Source organism: Podarcis liolepis, assembly GCF_965112155.1.
Source record: "Podarcis liolepis genome assembly, chromosome: 1".
Classification (NCBI taxonomy): Eukaryota; Metazoa; Chordata; class Lepidosauria; order Squamata; family Lacertidae; genus Podarcis; species Podarcis liolepis.
In genome coordinates this window covers 62,768,901-62,786,405 of record NC_139554.1, presented here as the reverse complement: position 1 = coordinate 62,786,405, position 17,505 = coordinate 62,768,901, and the positions used below count along the sequence as shown (strand labels likewise).

General features: G+C 40.5%; 1 protein-coding gene across 1 annotated transcript in view; it reads left to right on the top strand.

Moving 5' to 3' along the window:
• The window catches only part of LGR4 (leucine rich repeat containing G protein-coupled receptor 4), an 84,806-nt gene that overhangs the window by 28,887 nt on the left and 38,414 nt on the right, over positions 1-17,505 (top strand). Inside the window, exon 2 of the mRNA XM_083463492.1 lies at positions 10,750-10,821. Within this exon, the coding sequence (XP_083319618.1) occupies positions 10,750-10,821 (72 nt within the window). The remainder of the gene's footprint in view (positions 1-10,749; positions 10,822-17,505) is intronic.

Below are 17,505 nucleotides of genomic sequence, written 5' to 3'. Positions count from 1 at the left end.
TCTTCGTGACCCCATGGACCAGAGCACACCAGGCACTCCTGTCTTCCACTGCCTCCCGCAGTTTGGTCAAACTCATGTTCATAGCTTCAAGAACACTGTCCAACCATCTCATCCTCTGTCGTCCCCTTCTCCTTGTGCCCTCAATCTTTCCCAACATCAGGGTCTTTTCCAGGGAGTTTTCTCTTCTCATGATGTGGCCAAAGTATTGGAGCCTCAGCTTTCAGGACTTGTCCTTCCAGTGAGCACTCAGGGCTAATTTCCTTAAGAATGGATAGGTTTGATTTTCTTGCAGTCCATGGGACTCTCAAGAGTCTCCTCCAGCACCATAATTCAAAAGCATCAATTCTTTGGTGATCAGCCTTCTTTATGGTCCAGCTCTCACTTCCATACATCACTACTGGAAAAACCATAGCTTTAACTATACAGACCTTTGTCGGCAAGGTAATGTCTCTACTTTTTAAGATGATGTCTAGGTTTGTCATTACTTTTTTCCCAAGAAGTGGGCATCTTTTAGTTTCATGACTGCTGTCACCATCTACAGTGATCATGGAGCCCAAGAAAGTAAAATCTCTCACTGCCTCCATTTCTTCCCCTTCTATTTGCCAGGAGGTGATGGGGCCAGTGGCCATGATCTTAGTTTTTTTCATGTTGAGCTTCAGACAAGATTTTGTGCCCTCCTCTTTCACCCTCATTAAAAGGTTCTTTAATTCCTCCTCACTTTCTGCCATCAAGGTTGTGTCATCTGCATACCTGAGGCTGTTGATATTTCTTCCGGCAATATTAATTCCGGCTTGGGATTCACCCAGTCCAGCCTTTCGCATGATGAAGTCTGCATATAAGTTAGATAGGGACACAATATACAACCTTGTCGTACTCCTTTCCCAAATTTGAACCAATCAGTTATTCCATATCCAGTTCTAAATGTAGCTTCTTGTCCCACTTAGAGATTTCTCAGGAGACAGATGAGATGATCAGGCACTCCCATTTCTTTAAGAAATTGCCATAGTTTGCTGTTTCCTGTTATTAGAATGATTAATTTGATGCCGTGTGCAAATCATTAATTTTACATGGGATAGATTCTGTACAGAACTGTTAACTGTATTAATGTGTGACGGGCATATTTGACCTAATTTCATCCCAAATGGAAAGCACCTTAGATAGATTTGCTCCATTAAGTTTTGTAAAGTTTTGTTAGCATCATAACAGAGATAGGAGCTTGTGTCCAGACCTGACTTCCATATGCAAGGTACTGTGTTAGTCCAATTTTTCCCCCCCTACTAGAGGATTTTATTCAAATGCAGACAACTGCCTAATTCATTTTGTAAATGTTATAATTAAATAAATCTGTGGCAGAGGGCCCAGATCTTGAAAATGGCTGAATGAAACTTGCAGTATTAATTTCTGTGTTCAGGCAGCAAACAGGTTAAGCTTGCTTAGAAAATTCTGTGCAGAGGTTTAAAGGTGCTTTGTTGAAACATGATGAACATCAGCAAAACCTTTTTTCTCTTTAAACGATCACACATACAGGAAATAAATTTAGATGATTAAGTGGGGAACACAATATTTGGACACTTTCTAAAATTTGAAGAGTTTTTTTTAAAAAAAGTTTAAAGTTATGTGGGTTTTTTAATTCTTTCTGAAATCTGACAGAAGCTGCTTTGGGCTTCTTTTTCCACACTTACACAGACACTTCTGTGCTTTTTACAGTTCCAGTCTCCTGCTTATGGCACGTTTTAGCAGGAAGACATTGGTTCATGGTAGTATGTAAAAAAATTGGCTATCTCATGCTAGCTCCACTGAAGGCTATCAAAGTTCCATTATTTTACTGAAGATGTTGTTATCAATGCATCTGGGCACTTGAGCAGAAACTGGGGCACACTTAATCATGTAGCCTTTTTATTTGAACCATCTAAATTATGAATATTGGATTGCTTGCTCTCTCTCTCTCTCTCTCTCACTCTCACACACACACACACACACACACACACACGATGGGGAACCTCAGGCCCAGGGACTGAATGTGGCCCTGGTCCTTGTAAGTCTCTCCATGCCACACTCCTTACCAGCCTTGTTTTGTAACCTTCAGTGCTATTGCCTGACTGTAAGGTGTCCTTGAACTTTGTTAATGCCTCTTACTTGCATGGATGGGCGATCGAGAAGGGGTGTGGTGAGCATATGTACTAGCTATAGCCTACTGTATAAAGGTAACATTGTTGTTTCTTTTTCCATCCACTTCTACCTCTGGCCCTTCCCTTCACTAGTATGTGGCCCCTGGAAGATTTCCAAGAAGGGAATGCATCCTTCCCTTCCACAATGTGTAAAAAGGTTCCACACTGTGGCCCCACCAGTATTTCCCATTCCAGGAGTCAGCTTGTTCTCCAGCCAGAGTGTGGAATCTTTGTCCCTCCCTCCATATGCAGTGGGAGTAATTCATATTTCCCTGTGTAGTCTTGCATTTCCAGCAGTTTTCCCACTGCAGCTTCATGTTCTGGATGGTAAACTCCATTAAGCATCCTTGGCATGTGCTCAGTCTATAAAATGAAGTCAGTCTTGGCCACTGCTTCAACTGTTTTACTAGGATCATTTCAGGGCTGTGGAATCCCTAGCCAGTCTACAAGCGAGATCAGCCAGGTGTTTCTAATTCTCATACTGAGTTTTAGAAACTGTAGGTGTGGGTGAAAGAACAAGCAAATTGATAGAGAAATTCTGTTCTTTTTGATTAGCATTTTTGGCAGGACTGGAACATTTTGGGGGGCTTTAAATGCTGATTTTCTCAAATAGAGGAGGTTAGACAAAATTTTAAATGCTAGTCAGGATTCAACAAATTTTGATTGGCCAGCCATTATTTGTCCTAATCACAAATATTGTCCATCTCCTGCCTATGCTCCCTTTTTCCTCTGTGGCATTTGCATAGTCTCCTGATGGCTATAATTGTGAGTGGGAGGGAAGCAGAGTTCTGTTTGAAGAGTATCTCAACATGCACATGTTCTGTTGGAGAGCGTCACAGAGTTGTAACGAGGAATTTAAGCTTAGGCCGGCTGCAATAAATATTTTCATGTACTTTTCTGATCATATTATTGTTGTATGTCTATGGCTGTGTCTTCTTTCCCTCACCTCAGGGGTGGAGAACCTGTGGCCTTCCAGATCTCATTGAACCACAACTCCTGTCATCCTTCACCATTAGCTGGGCTGATGGGATTTGGAATTCATCAAAAAATTTAGAGGGCCAACATTTGCCATTCTTGCCTACTGTAACCTTACCTTACCTAGGTAGGTTCATGGGCCAATCCAATGCCAAATGCTGAACTGAGATGCCATATCTGTTTCCAGCAATGGAGGACACCCATCACCAAGCTACCAAACCAGGTGGACAAGTTGGCAGTAATGTTCCAGTTATCCTTTAAAACTAAGCACCAGTGCTTAAAGAAGAGATAGAAGGAAAATATGCCATCATCCATTCTCTCCCAACACATGCAACATACCCCCCACTCCCACCTTTGAAATTATCCTGAAGAACAGCTAATGCCCTTCTGTGGACATTCAGTTTCTGTTCCCTACCTACTGTGGGTAATTATTACTGCTCAGTTGCTTAAGCACTCTTAAGTAATGACAGGTGCTTGTGTTGTACCATGTAGAATGATTCTTATGAAAGATTAAAAGCCCACAGGTGTTCATGCATAGCTCATGTGTTGTATACTGGCACCATGTAATTAAATGTAATTGCTGAACATTCTAAGCTAGATCTAGATATTTTTAAATAATGAACTGCAACTCAGTGTTGCTAAGCTTGCTCACTTATGAGCAATATAACAAATCCCATATTACTTGTGAATGTAGGACAGGACCATTTATTTTTCAGTTGTAATGATCTTATTTGTTAGCATTGCTTTTTGATCTTATCTAAGTAAATTATCACTTATTGTTTAGAGAAAGTATGCCTCCACTCCTCATTCATTCCTTGGTCTTTTCAGCCCATGAAATTATTTGCCATGTTTTTAAACTTCTCATTAAAAAGGACTAATGCTATTGATTGGGGGGTTGCTTTTTAAACCAGGCCCCTTACTTACCTGGGATCCATTAATAGGCTATACCAGCGACCTTGATAAACTAACATCATATCTTGAAAGCAGAGAATGTTATACATGAACTAAAGTGTTGAGATGATCTGCCCCTCAATTAATTCTGTGGAAAATAACACTGGTTTTGCTGTCTTGTTTAGAATTTGTTTCCTACATAGGCTTACACATAGACTTAATTTTTTACATATTTCACATAGAGTTTTAACGTATGTTTTAACATATGTTGAACTTCATGTGATTTTAAACATCTTTAAAGCTCTACAAATTATGGTGATGTTGTCCTGGACTTACTGACCTTTGTTCAAGCTTTACTACTGATCTTATGTGGTGGTTAGATTTTATTATGAAACGTTGAAACAAAAAAACAACAACAACAACAACAAAAAAGGGTGCAAGTAAGAGCCAGATCGTATTTAACACAATCTGGAGAGAGTGAGCAAACACTTCAGCTTGTGCAGAGCTTCTCCTTTCAATGTTATATAATTAATTGCACATCTTTATGAAATGTTGTCCTTCATGGAGATTTTCCGGGTTTACAATGTGAACTGGTGGCATCTTGTATGCTCTCTTCTGCATTTTAGGAAAAAGAATTCCAGTATGAAACTTAAACCTCCCATTTGCAAGACGACAGCTGAAAACATAGAACCCCTTTGAACAGTCATAATAAAGGAGACAGATAAATGTTTGTGCTTTTTCAACTGTTCCTATCCCATTGCAAAATAGTAGCTGTTTTAGGTTTCTGGTTTTGTTTTAAAGTTAACGTTTAGAGACAGGTGGTGTTAAAATAATGCAGAGACATAATACCAGTAAGGCATAAAGTACCAGATTAAATACAGCTGCTAATCTCAAATACGCTGGTTTTTTAAGTAAAAATGAAGACCCCTTGATACCAGGCTTATCTGTGATTGCCCAGGGTGGTTGACTGGCTTTAATTTCAGTCTCCTTGGTGGGATGTTCAGTGCAGTCAAAAGAGAGGTCAGGATATAGTGGTAGATCTCTGGCTGATTTGCAGTAGATCACTGAGGATTTCTGACTCCTACTTTAATGATAGCAAATCACCCCCCCCCCCCGTCTCCATAAGGCTGCTGAAACTAAGCAAGCTTGAGAGGAAGTGAAGAATGGTTTTTTTGTGTGAAAGGACTGTGAGCTCACATCTGGAACTGAGAACAAATTCCCGGGCTGAGATACACACAAGAGGTGTCCTGTTCCTTAATTCTTAGTACACACCCACCCAGCCCCTTCCTATGCCACTTGGATACAGCTGGTGGACCCTTGGTTTTCTAGGGAAAAGACAAGTAGATCCCTTAAACTTGAAGTTTACCCACCCCTTCCTTTGTGCATTCTTAAACAACACAGTGATAAACCCCCCACAAAAATTATTGGATGAAAGATGTGAGAAATATCCTGAGTTCTTGTTACTTAAAAGAAAGTAGTCTTCCAGCATTCCTAGAATCAGGAGCAAGGCAAATAATTTGCCAAACCATATAGTTTCAGGGAGTGTCCACCAAAGTGCACTCTTAATTTGTCGGATCAAGATAGCTGTTCCTGCGGTTGTTCTTCTGTTGTGTCGAGTTTGGTTGTATGAGATGTGGGTGCATCAGCACTGCTGCACCTCATACCATCCCAAGATAATTTAAATTATTTCCCACTTGAATGCAACCCATAAACCCTCTTGCTCCAGCTACTGCTTTATAGTTGGAGAATATGTAGGATGGGAAGCTAGAGAAAGTCAGGCAACAGCACTTCTCAAAAGGGTGTGAACAAGTTGTACCTGATACAGTTGATGGTGTGCTTGTTGCATTTGATGGCAGTTGCTACCAGTATTTGGTTTGTGAACCCTAGAAAGAAAACGTGTCTCTGACATTTTGCTTCCAAAGTGTCAGTTGTCGTTAGATTCACCAACCCACTTGTGGATAAGTTTTCCCCTCCCATGTTCAGTATAAGCCAGAAGGTAACAGCTGGCACTTTCAGCAGTAAGGCAGGCCAACCAGTGTCAGCTATACTGTTAGTTCCAGCTTTAGCTGTCAAGACCAAAGATAGGATTCACACATATCTCCACCTCCCACTTACAAAATGGAGGTGCTGCTGCCTGCTTCACTTTCTTTCTTGAAATAGCACAGAGAAGGCAGAATATCCTCAGAACCATACTAGAGGGTCCTCAGGGCTGATGTAAGCTAAAGTGGGGGGGGGGGGCGGTATTTGAATCCCTGCTAAATTTGCCTGTTTGCCCTCTGACGAAGAAATGACCAGTCCATAATTTTAATGGTAGGTTTATGGTAGCTGTGAGAGACAGAATAACAACAGGAAAACCCCCAGAAACCCAGAAGACATTTTGTTCATTGGTCGATCCAGGATGTGCCTTTGTTTCAATTCAGGCTCATTGATGTTGGACCATCACATGAATAACAGCATGTTAGGCACATGATGTTGCTTGCCTTGAACCTCTGTATATGCACATCAATTCTAGTTTATTCCCACAGTAAGGCAGCTGCCATTTTCAGATGCTGATAAAAGAGCTTCTTGTTCTCTCTACTGTTGCCCTGGGGAACCCTTTAATGGAAGCCTGAATTAATTTTGAGGCTGTGTTCTAACATTTGCTCTAGGTGGTTGATTATATAGTTAATTGTACTTGGTTTAATAAAAGAAACAAGTAATTTAAAAGATAAGACTCTCCTGATTACCTTTTTTATTGCCAACAATGTATTTTGTTCAATCAAGAAATTTATTTAAAATTGTTAGGATTTTTTATGGTCTGTGTTTAAGGGAATAGATTTATAAGATGAGTGAGTGAAGAATATTTCATTAGGCAAGGTACCTAGAATCAGGTCAGTGAATAGTATTAGCTTCTCTCGTGCCTCTGAGGTATTCCTATTAAAACTGCTACCATGACTCAATGTTGTGTGAACTGTCGCCTATTAATTTGAACCTTAAATCTCACAAACCAATGCTTTCAAAGTAGCTTTTCTTGAACCATGTGATAAAATGGTATTTCAAACTACTTGCTCAATGGCGAGTATGGCCCACCAACCATTTACCAATGGACTAGCTCCACCATGTCACTTTCAAATGTTGGTTCCCCTCAATTACACTAAAATTTTGACTTTTTTCTGCTGCTCTGTGGAATTATAGAGTGCCTTTTTACAATTATTCTGCTAAGCAGTTTTGTACTGTTTCTGTGAGCAAGCTGTTTCTGTTCCACTCAAACTGGGACTGCATTCCAGTCTCCTGTGTGAGTTAGACATAGACTACAAAGGGTTTATGGAACCATCTACTTGAGGAAGCAATGAAGCCTGGTGAGTGAAATTGCGTGTTCATGGCACTTGGAGGGAAGAGCTGAGTTGTGGCTTTAGTTGCACTTAGAACCATAGAATTGTAGAGGTGAATGAGACAACAAGGATCGTCCAGTGCAACCCCCTGCAATGCAGGAATCCTTTGCCCACAGTGGGGCTCAAACCCACAACCCTGAGATTTAGAGTCTCATGCTCTACCAACTGAGCTATCCCTCATGGGCCTTTACTTAATGGGTTAAGTGTGTCGTAAATATGCTAAGAGTACAGTTTGTCAAGGAACTGGTTACCTTTTAAAAAAATTGATTGAAACTGGTTGTTGCCTGAGACCATTAAGTAAACGATGAAGTTGCTATAAGCTTATTAATTGGTCATTCTGACATGAGGAAGGATCAGTTTATATAACATTACAGAGGATTGCGGCTCCTATAATAGAAGTATAAAAGTCATGTGTGCAAGGCGGACTGTGGTGATCAGGGCGGATTTTGGCACTGCTTTATATGAGGTTAGGCATCCCTACATTAAAAATTGTGCATCCCTCACAACTGATGATGCCCTGCATGTGTTTTGCCTTTGAGGCTCTGGTGCTTTTTGTACCAAATTTTCAAAAGTAAAATATGACTCTGGCTTTATGGCTGTGACATAAAATTCCCAAACGTTATAAGGATAGGTAAGGCAAGTAAGGTAATGTGTCTTCCTCCTCTCTCCTTTCTCTGTCGTTTCTTTCGGTTGCCTTTCTCGTTCTGCACCCACGCTAGAATCTTGGTGTCCAGCCAGTCCCAATCAAAGTTAGCCCAAACAATCCAATTTGTAAACCCAGTGAGCTCTCCAGCTGCTCATTTATTTGTTGAAAATCAGGGCCAAACCTGCCACTTCAGATACTTTCTTGTTTGCTGTTCAGAAGTTATTTGCAATATTTGGCAAAGTATCTTCCATTCTTTTCTGAATAAACTCCTTTGGAACTCTAGATGCACTCTAAACATAGTGTTACAAAAGCCAAAATAAATGTCTCTTCTGGCTGATGAGCACCAGACAACTTATTCTGTTTGCTGATATGTCAAATTCTATCAGGCAACTTTAATACCTTTATATCTAAAGTATGAAACTGGCAGTAATATGGCAGATGGTATGTGTTTGTTTGAACCAGGCAGCTAGATAATTTGATTCCGTGTATGTAACTAGAGATTTTTTGGGGGGAAACTTGTTTATTCCTTTGGATTTTATAATAAATACCACTGCTTCTGTGACAACTTGTTAAAACAAAACCGTCCTAAAGTAAGAAAACTGAATTCTGGTAGTAAAGATGACACTGCCATGGCCAATTCAAACTCCATTCTTCACAACAATAATTTTGTTTTGTACCACCCTATAAAAACATGGGAATAACTCTTGTACAATATACACATCCACCATAGTAATGCAAAAGGAGAAAGTGCAATAGAGGTATAGGTTAAGAAGTGAGCAGATGAGAGTAGATAAGAATTTTAAAAAATAAAATAGAAATAACTTTAAGTGGATTTGATTCTAGCCAAACTTAGCATGTTCTCTTTTTTAAGATTGAAGCAAAGCAAGTGCATGGTTTTTGAGAAACATTTCACACCCAAAAGTAAATATTTTTGAAATGCTCTGGGTCATCATCATTTTTCCTTTGTCTTCTCCACTTCAGCTGCTCTAACCAGACCTCTGATAGAGCAGGTAATGGTTCTGTATAAAGAAAAATACTCTGCAGAGTTGTGCTTTCAGCAAGCTGTAAGAGGAAACAAACAAATTGCTCAGCATACCTATCATGTAAGCACTTGCCTGCATTTGTTCATGGGCTGAAATTGAAATCTGCTTAAAACTATTACCTTGAGGACTTTTTTTATAGGTTTTGCAGGAACGTATGACTGTGGTAGAGCTGAGGCATGTTCCTGCTATTCTTGTCAGCTGTCCCAGAAGCCTCATTTGCCGGAGGGGTTTTATTTTATCAGGTCTGAATGCATTCATTGATAGTTGTGCTTTTCTCTCTCTCAAGCAGACAGTATGCTTGAATGCTGGGTGGTCACATTTGAATTTTTTACTTTTTTACTACTGCTAGTAGTACAAGAGTAGCTTTAATAGAATGCATAGAGTTTATGTGCACACTTGTTGTGACTACTGCCCAAAGAATACAAAGGGTGTTGTAGTTCTGTGAAGGGACAGAGAGTCCATATAGGCAACCATCTTGGGTACCCATTTAAGAAATAAAGGATGCATTTAACCACACATTTTTACCCCACTTCTGCATCTGATGATGTTTGCCACTTGGCAGGAAGATACAGACAAACAAGTTACCCAAGGATGAGTGAAATATTTGGGCTCCAAGTATCTTCTCCATGTATTTATATACTACATTTATATCTACCTTTCCTCGGAGGAGCTCGGGTACATGGTTCTCTTCGTATTTTCCCCTCTCAAATCCACCTGTGATCTGTAAGAGATGGTGACTGGCCCAAGGTCATCCAATGAGCTTATTGGCTAAGTGAGGATTTGAACCCTGGTCTCACAGGTCCTACTCCAGCATTTGAACCACACTTGTCTTTCCACACCACACTGACTCTAGCCAGTTCCCATATGATAGTGGGAACCAGCTTGTTTTCTGTTACGGGTGTGCTGAGTGCTGAGGTTTGAAAGCACCTTTTCATTGTGTCAGCTATGCCATGCCCTTTTTCAGGATACTCCATTCGGTTACCCCTCAGTTTTCCCCCACCTCCCCAATATTCCATGCCCACTGAGCATGCTCAGTTCTTATTAGGTGGTTCTGTTTGGTGTTTTCGGGCTCCCCCAAGCCTGCTGATACATTCCTGCTGCTGTCTTATCTTTATAAACACTGGTACAGTGGTACCTCGGGTTACAAACACTTTGGGTTACAGACTCCGCTAACCCGGAAGTAGTACCTCGGGTTAAGAACTTTACTTCAGGATGACAACAGAAATCGTGTTCTGGCGGCGCAGTGGCAGCGGGAGGCCCCATTAGCTGAAGTGGTACCTCAGGTTAAGAATGGTTTCAGGTTAAGAACAAACCTCCGGAATGAATTAGGTTCGTAACCAGAGGTACCACTGTACATGGAGAATGAGTTTGGCTATTGGTATATATATCTGCAGCATTAATTTTAATACAGGCATGACCTTTAATACAGGTTTAAATATTTAATAGGAAAAAATTGATTTTGTGTAATATACTAGTTTCTCTCTTGAAACAATTTTCACACTATCAAGTTTTGAAACATTTAGCTTTCATTTCTTTTCCCCATGTGACCTTTTTATTCTCACAGTAGACTTAATTCGATTTGTGTTCTAGAAACGCTACTTAATTGGCACATTTTGTTCACACAGCAATGCTTTTTCTTCTCCTGTTTTTTCTAGGGATATCAGTATGAACAATATAACAACGTTACCAGAAGATGCATTCAAGAATTTTCCTTACCTTGAAGAGTTGTGAGTATTGAATCTGACTTGCTTTTGTGGCATGGGGAGTGAGTAAATGCTGCCTGAGAAATGCATGTAAAAGTAAATAGTGATATGTGAATCAACTGGGAACAAAGAAGGCATTGTACTTAATAGTTTTAAAAAATCCTATATGTGCTTCAAAGCCAGGATGCTATTTACATGGAACCTTTTTTATAGTAATTATTTTAATTGTGATTGCAGTGATGACATAGGCTTAATTACAGTGCTATCCAAAGATAACACAGGGACTGTGCAATTACCACTGTTTTAAATGGAGCTATGCTAGACTGATTGCATAGCTTTTATAAAATGTGCTATAGTTACTGTGGTTCCCATCAGCCTAGGTTGGGACAAGTTGTGTGTGTGTGTGTGTGTGTGTGTGTGTGTGTGTGTGGTGTGTAAAGGTTGGGAAGTGTTGAGAAAGTGAGACTTTGTGAGAAACAACCAGATGTGTTCATTAAATGCATCCCATTTCCTTAAATGTTTCATGTGAAAGTGTATTCTTCACTCATGGCCCCAACCGAACATAAATGAGAAAGGGTTTGAGAACGTGGACATGAACGTGGACAGAACAGGCAATGAAGTAGCAAGAAAAAAATGCTTAAAGTAGAAAACCCTGTGACATATTGTATCTTCTTTCACTCCATTAAAATACAGCTCCCTTTTTAATAATTCCTCAACAGTGGTGTGGCACACTCAAAGCATACTGAGAGTGTTTTTTTCTTTTCCTTTTTAAAGACAAATTTAAGTTCAAAAGCCTCAACGAATAGCTTGGGAATCTCTCAGGGATTAGGGTAGTGCCTATATTCTTTTTCAGGCAGATGTGGTTAGCTTGTGCCCCTTCAGTCATTGTTGGGCTTGCTGGCTGGGGCTGATGGGAGATGGAGTCCAGCAACTTCTCGAGTTCTCCATCTGGAGGTCCAAAGGTTACCTACCCTGTTTTAAACGATTGCTCAAATATGACCCAGTAGAACAGTTGCATGCAAGTTTATAGAATATTAATAGCACTACAACTTGATTCAGAATAATGCCATTTAATGCAAAAATCTTAAATATTGGTCGTAGCTGCTACTGTTTAATTGTAAACAGCCTCAAAATAAAATGCACAAGGGTGGTAATTGGCTACGTGAGAATGTGAGCAGGGAGATCCTTGATGCAAACATTGCTTTGGCAATGATTCGCAAGGTGGGTGGCCATAGACAAGCCATTGTCTTCAGTCCTAGTCCCTGTCCCATAATATAGAGGAGATGATACTCCTTGCAGAGTGTTGCAACATACTGTGAAAAAAATTAATAATATGTAGAACACTTCAAACATCCTAACAGCACTATATAATTGCTAAGTTAATAAATAATAGACATTTATTAATATTAAAGGAGGCAAGTTATACCAGGTGCTTTATATAATAGATTGAAATCTGTGTTGCCTGTTTTATTTTATATATAAATATTTCTATATAAATATTTGCTGTATAGTATGTTGGTGTCCATCTCCTCAGGTGTTTCTATATGTTTAAAATAAATAAGCAACTCTTTGAATGATTTGCATTCATCTCTCCCCACCCCCAACTCTGTCTATAAGTACAAAGCAATAAAACCAAACTATGTGGGTGTTTCAGTCTTTATGTAACTTCTGTAAACTTGGGGTGTGTCTTGAGATGAGGAGCCGAAAGGCAGAACCTTTAGCCACTATATACTTGGAACTCCATTGCACAATACCCAAAGTATCTTTATTGCAAACTGTAATGATAGTGCTTAGGAAGAAGAAGAAGAAAAAGCATAGAAAAGTTTTCCATTTTATTATGGGACTGAGAAATCCTGATTTAATTTATTACTTGCCTTTCTGTTGCAACATTTTAACATATTTCTGTTCCCTTGCTACAAAAATGAGAAGAATTTAAGGTGTGTCTTTTTCATCATGCACATTATCAAGCTCGAAAAGCTATACAAGAGAAAAGAAACATACTCATACTCTGTATCCAAGTATACAAATGTGTGAATAATGTCACCGTGACCTGGTTCACACATAAAGCGAAGCTAAACTACGGCTTAGCGCAAATGTGTGGGTTCCTGGAGAGGAGATAATGGTTGCTGCAGTCCTCTCTGTTTGTTGTACTGCTGTGAGCTAATACATGGGTCATAGCCACATCATACATTTAAATCGCTCTTGTACTACTGTAGCACTCATGGCTCCCACCAAAAATATTGTAAACAGTAGTTTGTTAAGGGGGCTAGGAATTATAGTTCTATGAGGGCTCTTAACAACACTCAGCACCCTAATAGGTTCCCAGGGTTCTTTGGGGAAAGCCATGACAGTCAAAGTGGTATAAGAGTGACCCTGGCTTAGTGTGCTGTCCAAATCCAGGCTTGTGAATTGTCTTGCTACAAACAAGCAATGGGTGTATCCAAGGTTTGTTCCTTGAGTTTATAGCTCATGGTTTGTCTTGCTATGACTGCAGTCTTAAGCATAGTTTCCTAGGTGCAAACTCTTATTGCATTTGGCGATCCTTTCTTCTGACTGCAGGTTCAATTAGTAAAACACAATGTGACCTTTAGCAAAAGGTTTTCAGGTAGCTGAAATGCATCCTTTAGCCTTTAAAAACATTTCAAAGAAATGTTGCCATTTAAACTGCTAGCATGATGAAGACCCATCAAAGGAAGAAGTGTCTAGCCTCTGCTTGGTTATTTCCTCCTTCTCTGACTTCCTATTTGCTAACCTGTCTCAATAGCAAAACTTGAAAGTGTCATTATCACCTCAGTCACTTGCCAGATCAAGGAGTGTCTGTTAGTTAGTTACCCTAGTGCTTTGACACATGTCATAATTTCTCCTCAGAAAAAAAAGTTCTGTGCTCCCCATTCCTGTTTTGGCTCCACAGTGCCATTGCTTCAACTACCAGATGTTTCAACAGTGCTGATTTCTTTAAGTGTTGTTGCTGCATGTTTATTTGGGTTCTTTTTTAGGAGTGGTGGGGGAGATGTGTAAATAGTCAGTGGGTGGCATTGCATTTAATTGGGTCTGGGTGGAGTCAGGAATTTCCTGCTAATATTTTCTACTTCTTAGAAAAAAAGCAAGGAAGTTCTTAGCAGACTTCTTCACTGGTCCTCTTAAGTCTTCTGTGACAACAGCTATTTTCTTCCCAGTGAGTAGTATTTTTCCAGCGTGGGAATTAGGAGGGAAGAATCTGAAATCCCCAGAAGCACAGAAACTAAAAAACTCACCAGCCTACTTCGTCCAAACTCTCTGATACAAAAAGGTTCCACCCACGAACAAGAGCCTCAAGGAAAGCAGCACAAAATAGCAGACATACTTCAACTACAAATTTTGTTGACCTTTTTTTGATGCAGTGTACTCTAGTTTTCTGACTTGGATTAGCAGGCAAACCTGAAACACCCTCTGCTAGCTGTAGTGAAAATTTTGTTGTTTAGTCGTGTCCGACTCTTCGTGACCCCATGGACCAGAGCACGCCAGGCACTCCTGTCTTCCACTGCCTCCCGCAGTAATGAAAATAGGATGCATTTATTACGACAAAGAGTTACAATTTGTTGAGTTGCAACATCCAGTCCTCCTATGATACATTGGAATGGCTGCATGGTCATTTTAGGGCATTTGCTTACACTGCTGGATAAATTTAGGTCTCATTCACAAAACAAAATGCATGAAAACAAATGCTACTAGGCATTGCAAATCTTACTACAACTGAATTCCAAAGGCTGTAGGCCTTTCAGTTCCCTGATGGTGTTAAAAATAAGTAGAGAACACTTTCATAAAAGGAATGTAAGCCAGTGCCCCCCCCCCCCCAGTTAATAGACTTGGGATGCAATCCAAAAACCCAATCCTACATGCTAGGGTGGTATAGTGGTTTCCTTTCACCCAACTTGGAACAGATTCACCAGCCTCCTCTGTTGAGTGACACCAGCACAGACATCTCTGTTCTACCACTGAAAGTGGACAGAGGTATTACTGGTGGGAAGTCTGCAGAAAGCCCACAAATTGGGTGTTCTAGGGGAAGGGATTATCTGATCTGCAATCCAATGGACCCTGAGCCAGCCCCATTGTGATGCCAACTCTTAGACAGGTATAGCTCAGAGCAGGCTTTTGCCTGCCTCTGTCTTGACCTGCATGAATTACAGGGTGGTGGTGCTGACGGTGGCAGCTCCATTACACCCTGCTGCTTACCAACTGGGGATTGTTCTCCATTGGTAAAAAGGGATCATGGAGCCTGATCCTGACCAGCTTCAGTCAAAGCTGGAGAGAGATGGCACACAGAAAGCTCATCTCTAAACTGCTTACTTTAAAAATGAGTTATAGGAGAAGTGAGTTGATGGGGCAGAGGACTCAGTATCCTAATCAGAAGGAAGAAAATGAAGTGTGTGAGTTTGCAGGAGAAGGCTGCTAAGACCTTTCAGGTGGTAGATAAATAAATGATTAAGTTAATTTGGAATATGCAGAAAATGTAAAAAATAAATTCAAGGAACTGCAGAAAAGGGGAATGAAGTCAAGTTTAGAAATGTTAAAATGATTGTAAAATTATTGAAGTGTATAAAATTGAAAATCATACATAAAAAATTTAAAAAATCCTCTCAGGTGTGTACACCTCGGGTTACATATGCTTCAGGTTACATACGCTTCAGGTTACAGACTCCACTAACCCAGAAAGTACCTCGGGTTAAGAACTTTGCTTCAGGATGAGAACAGAAATTGTGCTCTGGTGGTGCGGCGGCAGCAGGAGGCCCCATTAGCTAAAGTGGTGCTTCAGGTTAAGAACAGTTTCAGGTTAAGAACAGACCTCTGGAATGAATTAGGTTCGTAACCAGAGGTCCCACTGTACATAGAGAATGAGTTTGGCTATTGGTATATATATTAAGTACTTAACCTGAGGTACCACTGTATTGGTAATTAAGATGAAATTCCTACCTGCTTCACTTTCCACTGAAGGAGATTGGAGTCTGTTACAAGAAAGGGATTTCTTAACTAGGCAGGAGGAGAAGGTTTTTTTTAAAAAAAAAAAGGTGGGGAGAAACAAAAGGGTGGGGGACTGGCACCTTCATTGGAAAGGGCAATTTTAAGTTATGCACATTCATTTAAAAAACCCAACATCCAAAAAGAAAATTAATGTCCAAAGCTGAATTATGATAGATGAGACAGAAGGGATCTATATTAAATTGTGTCCAGGTGTTTCATGCTACCTGACTTGGTAAGCATCATTTTGCTTCTGTTGGGTCACACAGGAGCCTTTTAGTATGCCACAAACTAAAGCAGGCATGCTTCACATTCTAATATATATGTCTTTGTTTTCTATGGTTCATTTTGGCCTCTCCATGCCAGGTTACTATAATTAGCTTGTTTAATCTCCCCTCCTCCCCCATGGCCTTTTGCAAAGTTTGCTGTTTACATGATGGTGACTTCTAATTATCACAAGGGCAGCCATAAATATGAGTGTCTCAGTTTATACACAGATGAAAAGCAGGACATGGATTTGTATTATTCACTGCTCTGTTTTGCACTTAACAACTTTTAATTTTCTACGCCATCTTACAGTACTTAGGAATATAGTCGAAATTTTCTTGTCTTTCTCTATAACAGATACTTGTGTGAAAGTACCGTATTTTTTGCACCATAACACTCACTTTTTTCCTCCTAGAAAGTAAGGGGAATGTCTGTGCGTGTTATGGAGGGAGTGCCTACGGGTGGCGGGGGGGGGGGGAATCTGCTGCAGTTGTGAGCAGAGGATCCATGGTTCCCCTTCCTTCCCTCCTCCGTGGCTCACTTTGAAACAGCAAAGCGGGAGAAGAGCCGCTGAGTGGGGAGGAGAGAGGGACAGAGAGCCTGCTTCTTTAAAGGAGCAAAGCGGGAGAGGAGAGGAGCCGCTTACATGAGTGTCCGGTTGGTTCTTTTAAAGCAAGCAGGCTCTCTGTCCCTCTCTCCTCCCCACTCAGCTCGCTAAATAGCAGCAAAGTTTTTCAGCTCGCTAAGCTGGGGATGAGCGGGGAGGAGGGAGAAAAGCAGAGCCTGCTTGCTTTAAAGGAGCAAAGCGGGAGAGGAGAGGAGCCTTCTCCCCTTATACCCCTCTTCTTCATTATTAGCAGCATCCTTCTCCACCCACCCCACGCATGCTCCTTGTCCCTTGAGTGCTTTTCCTTTCCTCCCTACTTAAAACGTGGTTACAAAGCATGGATCCACATGGATCCTCAGGATTTTTGCACTGGGTCACCCCAAACTCACCATCAGATCACATAGCATGTCCATGGCTACATCTTGCACCAAAAAAATCACGCACCCACTATTGCCTGGGGCCGCAGTGGTGCAAAAACGTGCTTACAAAGCATGGATCCACATGGATCCTCAGGATTTTTGCATTGTGCTACTCCAAACTCACTGTCAGATCACATGTCTGTGGCCACAGCATGACCCACAAAAATCATACATCCACTGTTTCGTTTAGAATTTTTTTTTCTTGTTTTCCTCCTCTAAAAACTACGTGCGTGTTATGGTCAGGTGCATGTTATAGAGCGAAAAATACGGTAATTTACAAATGACTGAAATGGAATTGATCAGTCTATAAAGAACAGCTGATCACCAAGGGCTTTGCCAGGTCATTTAATGAGGTGTGCTCTTTAAACAAACATAATATGAATATAAGGTAAAAGTAAAGGACCCCTGAATGGTATAGTC